Raw genomic sequence first — 8,413 nt, 5'->3', positions numbered from 1 at the left:
CACACACACACACACACACACACACACACACACACACACACACACACACACACACACACACAGATTGCAGTATGGGTGTGTGATTAAAAATTTCCTTTCATAACCACAGTTTCTGCAGCTGGATGCCCTTCCTAACATAGTGTGTACTGGATGTTTTTGTTCATGCCACCAAGTGGTAGTGAGGTCACCAGGTAACTTAGAAGAAAAGAAAAAAAATCCTCTTTGACCAAGTGGGGTTATATTTGAGAGAAGGGAAGGTGGTTTTATGACAGGATAAATAGATTCTAACAAATATGTTACCTAAATAGTTTTTTCTCCGGTCTTGGAATTTCCTTAGTTTATATTTATAAATGATAGGAATGTGTTAGAAGCTGGAATATTGAATAAATATATAATTTTTCTTTAACTCTTTTAAGTTTTTTTAAATATTATTCATTGAGTGTGTAGATGAAAAGAGGGACCAAACACAGACAAATCTTCAAAAACTAATGTTTAGTTGGGCTCTAAAACACTTTCCAAAGTCAGGTCATATAATCGAGATGTTTGTTTTAAATTTACATTTGTGCATTTCCTGCATTTGCAAGCATGTTTCTTGTTTTATTTTTTAAGAAAAAGGAAAAACATACCTGGCTATTATTGCTAGTTAATGAATTCCAAATCTTGTGTAAATTAATAATCCAGTGGGTTGCTATAGTAATGTTTCTCCTCTGATGCTTGCCTTAAAAATATTTCGTATTGGCTAAATAAGAAGTGAATTGTTCAGCTAAATCTTTATTCATTAATTATTAATTGGTTTTTAATGATCTCAGATGAACAGAAAATAAAAACAAACAATTATCTTAATTAATTTTTTTTTGAGAAATAGTTCACTGGAGGTTTTTGTTTAGTTGCAAGTTTGCCTTGCATGTGCAGATTTCTGATGAAAGGTCTTCCAGTCATGACAATATAGTCTGTTCCTTCAGCATAACTTTTATAAGTCTGTGTTAGCCAATGTATCTATCTCTTTTTAAGACAATAGACTATCAGTTGAGGGGGATATTCCTGCTATTTTTAGCAGGTTGACCTACTATAAAGAGCTCCGATAGTTTATTCAAAGTTTTGAAACATTTTTATAATTTATTAATAATTTTAATTTCTGTAACATCTTTTAGATGTAATTCTAAACCTTAGATTATTAATCATCCACAAAGATATTATCAGATCGTACATGCATGGCTGTGTGGTTAAGAAGCTTGCTGTCCAACTGTGGTCTCAAGTTCAGTTCCACTGCACAGCAAACTGGGTTATTATCTTCTACTATAGTCTTGGGCCTACCAAATCCTTGTGAGTAGATTTAGTAAACAGAAAGTATGTATGTTTGTGTGTCAGTGGTTATCCCCACCAACATTGCTTGACAAAAGATGGTGGTATGTTTATGTCCCCATAACTTAGCGGTTCGGCAAAAGAAACCTATAGAATAAGTACTAGGCTTCCAAAGAACAAGTCCTGGGGTCGATTTGCTCGACTAAAGGTGGTGCTCCAGCATGGCCACAGTCAAATGACTGAAACAAGTAAAAGAGTATATAAACGTGTGTGTGTGTGTGTGTGCACGCATGAGTATCACATGATAGCTGTAAACAAACATCACTCACATACAAGCGATGTTTGTTTTCAGTCTTTTTTCGAAAAACATGTCTGGCCATGGGAAATGTTAACCTTGTTTTGGAACAGGTGAAGGTTGGGGATCAAAAAGGCACCTGGATGCTGAAAACCTTCCTCAACAAATTCTGTCTCCAAGCATGGAAAAGTGGATGTTAAATGATGATGATCAAGGCAACCAGGTTTTTCTTTAGTGACTGAATAGTTAGTCTCAATGTTCATGCCACCATGGGTCAGCTGGGTCTCCCTTGTTAACCTCTTCTGTGCTTATTTGAACATTGATCACTGCATAGATGTTCTCAGATAATTATGTGTGAGTAGGTTTGTAATTATAGCACATTGTACAATTAGACTCTTTCCTTATCTCTAATTGATTCTAATTATGAAGGAACCTCTATGTGGTTGTTTGTTCTACTAAAAACATCAGTTAAATTTTTCTCAAATCATATCCTACAGCCTTAATAAAAAAAAAAGAAAAAGAGAAGGATAATTAGATAATGTAGTTATAGGATATATTTAAAGAAATGAAAGACTAGTTGGTCATGTCTGAAATGCTTTTGATCATAGATCTGCTCACTCATGGTTGACCTGTGGCTAAACAACAATAATCAAAAGATAATTTATTTTAGAGTTATTATTTTCAACAATTCATTAGTAATGTTTCACAAAATATGCAGTCTCTGTGATTGTACTGTACTGTGTGTGATTAGAACATAAATATTTGGATTTCATGTGTTATACGCTTTCAGTTTTAATATATGTTAGCAAATCCTATGTTGATTTTTTTTTTCATAACACCTAGCCATTTCTTGAGAGTTATTTTTAAAATTATATAAATAGATCAGTCAATATCAGAAGTAAAATTAAATTGATTTTCCTTTCTTTTCTTTTTCTGCTAACAGATGGAGAAGTGAAATCTTCCTTGATACACCTACAATATTATTATTTCTTTCAATCTTCTCATTGGTTTAGAATTTCTTTAGTTTACTTTCTTTAATTTACAGATCCTGCATCTATTCAAGCATAAACTCTCTCTCTTATTCTGTAGCATGTGTGAAGGGTTAATGAACCTATCATTATCTGCAACATTAAACATTTGTACTACTTGGGGTTTTTTCAGTTAACACACACACACACACACACACACACACACACACACACACACACACAAATCAGGTTTTAGTTTATTTTTAATCCTTTTGATGGATATTAAATATAACAATTGCTTGAGGTCTTGCCATCCTATGTAAACTTAATTATTTTTATAGGAACGTCCATTTTGAAATAGATATGCAGCTGAGTGTGTGCGTGTCCACGCATGCACGTGCATGCATGTAGCTTGCAGTTGTCATTTAAATCAATGTCATGCAGCCATATGGTGTAAGGTTGAAGAGATATTTATGGATCAGTCAGCCTTACAAATATGATCCATAGGAGAATTCAGCAATTATGTCTACAACCAGCTGGGCACAGAAGCTGCAACTAGTTTCTTTAACATGACATTAAGCCTTCTTAGGAACACTACAATCATCATCATCATATTATAATTCTATCACAATTAAAGAGCAAACCAACTATACTCCTTGTGTGAAAATCTTATAGTTTTCATATTTTGTTTTTACCACATTGTTATTAGATGAAGTTTTGCTTTTATATTTATATTTGTGTGGTTTTTGTTTTTACAAGGTGAGCTGTTGATAACAAGATCATGATTTCAAATCTTGCTATGATAATTGCATTATATTCTTTGGGAAGACACTTCACCCTGATTTCCTTGGCCTGTCTTGACAATATTTGCCATTTCAGCTTTACAGTTGATCATTTAGTAAGCAGAAGTAAGTTGACTTGGATAGAGGTTTTGTTGTGGGTCATTCTAACTTGAGTTAATAACGTGGAGAAATGGATCTCAAAATGATGGTGATAATGATGATAATCTGTTTTAAGATGGAATGGTCTACAATGATCTTACATGCCTTAACAATTCTTTCCCATCTCATAGATACTTCCAATATTTTGATGCTTAAAGAATCATATCAAAGGAAATTTTGTTGACAAGTGGTTGATGAGATTAAAATCAATACCAGCTGCTATCTTCGAATTTATTTTTACAAATAGATTTGTTTTTGTATTTTGATAATGTTTGTTGTCAAACTTTCCTTTTTTAATTTCTGGTAGTATATATATATATATATATATATATATATATATATAAATAATATAACTTCATTTTGATTCAAATGTTGACTTGAATTACAATTTCTTTTAAAATGTTTCAACTAAGTTTATCTATTCTAAATAATGTCACATGTTGTTATAGTTTACCCAAAGTTTACTTGGGTCCAGCAGATGTTGGATCAGAAACATTTCTGTCATGACCTTTCTATCTTTACATACACCAAATACTATGTTACCTGATCTGTCCTCCACATTTTAAAACAGTACGATGTGATTTCAGGTAGATTTGATTGTTTTTTTCTAGTTGGTTGAGCTAACATATAGAGGCTGCCTTTTTGGATTGTGTCAAGAAACTATAGAGAAGGTGGTAAATAAAAATATAGCCATTCATTTTGGATTTCTTGGCTGTGTGGTAAGAAGCTTGCTTCCCAACCACATGGTTCTGAGTTCATCCCCACTATGTAGCATCTTGGGCAAGTGTCTTCTACTATAGCCTTGGGCCAACCAAAGCTTTGTGAGTGGATTTGGTAGATGGAAAGTGAAAGAAGCCTGTTGTGTGTGTGTGTGTGTGTGTGTGTGTGTGTGTGTATATATATATATATATAGTTCTGAGATCAATTTGTTTGATTAAAAACCCTTCAAGGCAGTGCTCCAGCATGGCTGCAGTCAAATAACTGAAACAAGTAAAAGATTTATTGCCCTACCTCCTTTAACTTAAGGAGTGCATTGCAGAAGTTTTGTTCTAGATCAAGTGTGTGTAGGTAAACAAAAGTCATAAGTATGAAATTTGGTAGATAGAAACCATTCAAACCATTGAAGAAATTATATCTGTTTTTGGATTATCAATTTGTCATGCCATTTAAGACCCCCACCTGTTTTTTTTTGTGTGAAGTTCATTCCGTTGAGAGTATTTGGTTAAGGTCTGCTGTCTGTGTGTACCTTCCATTTTATTCTCACTTGGAGACAGTGCATTAAACGTGAGTAGCACTGCCCTACCTCCTTTAACTAAGCCCTAAAAATTATTGTGATGTAGGCACTGGCATTACTGTGTGGTTAAGAACCTCACTTTGCAACCATGTGGTTTCAGGTTCAGTCCCACTGTGTAGCAATTTGGGCAAGTGTCTTCTACTACAGCCCTAAGCTGGTTAATTCCTTGTTAGTGAATTTGATTGATAGAAACTGTGTAGAGGCCCATTGTATGAGTGTTTGTGTTTGTCCCACTACTGCTTGATGACTGGAACTGGTTTGTTTATGTCTCTGTAACTTAGTGGTGTTTATGTCGCTGTAACCTTGGGCCCAAGGTGCCACAGATCCACATCTGTGCCAACAGAAATCGGATGATCATGATTGGAATGACTCCGATCATTGGTCTACTTGATCAAGGCTGACCTGAGGCTAAACAACAATTAAGAAAGATTCTTTTAATAATGTAGTTCTAAATATACCCTCCTTGAGTAACATGTAGAATGGTCACAAACCGACCTCAGTTTAAATAACAACAGTAACAATATGCATGGCCTTGGACAATAATTCAGCTCTCAAAAATTTATTTACAACACAGGCTTTCAGTATCTGTAACTAACGTGGGACTTTAGCATATTCTTACGGATAGTTTTGTATTGAAATAATTTCACTTAATTGATAGTTAATTTAGAGTGTAAAGGTAACTGATTAGACTAGTTCATTATTATATGAGAATATGCAAAACATGTGTGCTAGTTTCAGCGAAAGCTTTTAGCAAAATGTCCTGATTAATTTGTGTTTAATTATATGTAAGTTGTTATTATTGTGTTTGTTCATAGGATTTATAAAGATTGTGTGAGTTGTATTACTAGAGGGAATAGATAGGTGTAGGTATGGGTATGGGTATGGCTGTGTGGTTGAGAAGTTTGCTCTGAGCCATGTGGTTTTAGTTTCAGTCCTATTGTATGGCACCTTGGGCAAGTGTTTTCTCCTATAGACCCAGGCCAACCAAAGCTTTGCAAGTGTATTTAGTTGAAGGAAACTAGAAGCCCTTCATATATGGATATGTGTTTGTGTGTGAGTGTTGATGTCTCCTTCTCTTGACATTGTATGGTAGTTGTAAATGAGCACCACTGTCATACAAAAGGTGCCCTTCATTTCCACTTTTTCATGAAAACCTGTCTGGCCAGTGGGAAATATTACCTTACTTGGAACCAGGTGAGAGTTGACAGCAAGGCATCCAGCAATAGAAAATCTGCCTCAGTGAATTCCATCTGATCCATCTGTAAAGTATGAAAAGGTGGGCCTTAAAACAATGATGATGATAGACTATGAACCAATTAGTGAAACTACTTTTCTGTTAGAATTTTAAAACATTTTAAAAATAAATAGTGTAGAAAATTTTAGTTGTTAGGATTGTGGTTTAGTTACTTGATGATAATCAAAGAATATAAAAGGGAAGATTTTTCTTACTTGGTTTAGAGATCTGTTTATAACAGAAATGAGTTGTCATTGGATTAATGATGGAGAATTTTCATTCTTTCATTTGAAACTTAACAACAACAACAACAACAACAACAACAACAACTCTTGTTCTATTTTAATGCATATTTTTCCTCAGTCTAAATTTTAAAAACTTTGCATATGGCAAAGTTAAAGATCTATAATGAAAGTATTTGTTGTATTTTTTTAACTAATGATTTATTTTTGATGGATGCTGAAATTTCAGAGAGAAAGTAGTGAATAACAGAGATGCAATAATAGGAAAGTTAGGGTAAATTAGTTAAATAGCATTTTAGCTTCAATCAATAGAGTATTCATTTTAAAATTAAATAAAAATAATTTCTCTTTTTTTTTGTTTTTTTTCTAGCTTTTAAAATATGATAAATTAATGTTATTTCATTTTATTTGTTATGCCAAAATTATCTGTTATCTCTTGATTATTGATATCTTAAAACAGACGTGCATATTTGCCCTTCCTAGAATTTTGGATTATATAAGACATTTTGTGTAGAATTTGTTTCTCAGATCAATTTTTTTTGTCTGATGTATCTGTTTTAATCCTGAATATTGAAAGTAATTTAAAACCTTCCAGAAATCTATTCTAATTAAAATCTTAACTTAAACCCTCTTATCTTTCAGCTGTAATTTGCTTATGTTTTTTTCTTTTGATAAATATTGAATCCTTATTTGTCCTCATCTCAGTTAAAAGCATACATATAAACACACATGCACACACACATTTTTCTGGTAACAATTCACTAACTGGAAACTTTTCTTTGTAGAACCAACTCAGATTCGGCATTACATACAAGTACAATGGTGCAACAAGTAGACAATATATTGACTTCCAACACACCTCCCACTCATAAAAGAGGTAATTCTTCTTTATATATTCGTATTCACCTGCTGGGGTTTTTTTTTTTTTTCTTCATGCTTGTACAAAAATGTTATGTAAAGCATTGTTTTACAGCTAAACGACTTTCTTGATGCTATCCCTTATTGGCCTTTCAAATAAGAGATCTTTTATTCCACATGACTTCAACGGCATGGAGTGATTGGACTAACAACACCTATCACACATTCATTGGAGTAATTGTCAGTGTAAATACAGATACACATACATGCATGCATTTGCACTTTTCGTTTCCATCTCCCAAACCCACTCACAAGGCTTTTTGTTGGCCTGTGGCTATAGTAGAAGACAGTTTCTAAAAGTTTCATGCAGTAGAGCAGAACCCAAAACCGCATGGTTGGGAAATGAACATCTTGGCCACAAGGCTATGCCTGTGCCAGAATCTTTTACCTGTTTCAGTCATTAGACTGTGGCCATGCTGGGGTACTGCCTTATAGCATTTTTAGTTGAATTAATCCCATCACTTTATGTTTAAGCCTGACATTTATTCTATTGTTCTCTTTTGCCGAATCAGTAAGTTATGGGGATGTAAACATACCAACATCGGTTGTTAAGCAGTGGGGGAAGCAAAGACACACACACAGATATGTGTGTGTGTGTATATATTTGATGGGCTTCTTTCAGTTTCCATTTACCATGAGGCTTTGGTTGGCCTGAGGCCAAGTAGAAGATACTTGCTCAAGGTGTCATGCATCAGGAATGAACTTAAAACCATGTGGTTGGGAAGCAAGCTTCTTACCACACGCGCGCGCACACACATAAAAGATAGAATGGCTGATTAAATCAGATGCCTTAAATTATGTTACAAAAGTTTTGAATCACTTGCAGCAGATAGGGAAGTACAGAGAGTTATGATTTGGAGCAGTGTTGAAGGTTTTGAGCTTGACAGAGTTAACATGTTAAAATAAATTAAATTTTCATAAAAATGGGACTAATAGTGTTGCAAGAGTATTTTGTTGCTTTTTTTAAATGTTCTTTGTACATAATATTATGCACATCTCACACTGATATGAGATTGCACCAGTGTTCCCCTGTGGGTAAGGCATACGTGAGCTATTGGAATCTTATTCTAGATGACCAGTTTCAATGTAATGTCTGTCAAAAAACCTGCAGCACATGTGGAAGATTGACGTGACACTTGAACATTCATAATAGAAAATGTGGAAAATGGAGCCAATGCTAAAATTATATATATATATATATATATATATATATATATAT

The 8,413-nt window shown here is 33.9% G+C and overlaps 1 protein-coding gene across 7 annotated transcripts in view; it reads left to right on the top strand.

Moving 5' to 3' along the window:
* The window catches only part of LOC106881030 (CREB-regulated transcription coactivator 1), a 165,009-nt gene that overhangs the window by 92,013 nt on the left and 64,583 nt on the right, over window positions 1–8,413 (top strand). For all 7 annotated transcript variants that reach the window (XM_014931226.2, XM_014931224.2, XM_014931228.2 and 4 more), the window contains one exon: window positions 7,062–7,153. In XM_014931226.2, coding sequence (XP_014786712.1) covers window positions 7,062–7,153 — 92 coding nt within the window. The remainder of the gene's footprint in view (window positions 1–7,061; window positions 7,154–8,413) is intronic.

This window comes from Octopus bimaculoides, chromosome 12 (genome assembly GCF_001194135.2).
Source record: "Octopus bimaculoides isolate UCB-OBI-ISO-001 chromosome 12, ASM119413v2, whole genome shotgun sequence".
NCBI lineage: Eukaryota > Metazoa > Mollusca > Cephalopoda > Octopoda > Octopodidae > Octopus > Octopus bimaculoides.
This window is presented reverse-complemented; position numbering and strand designations above follow the sequence as displayed.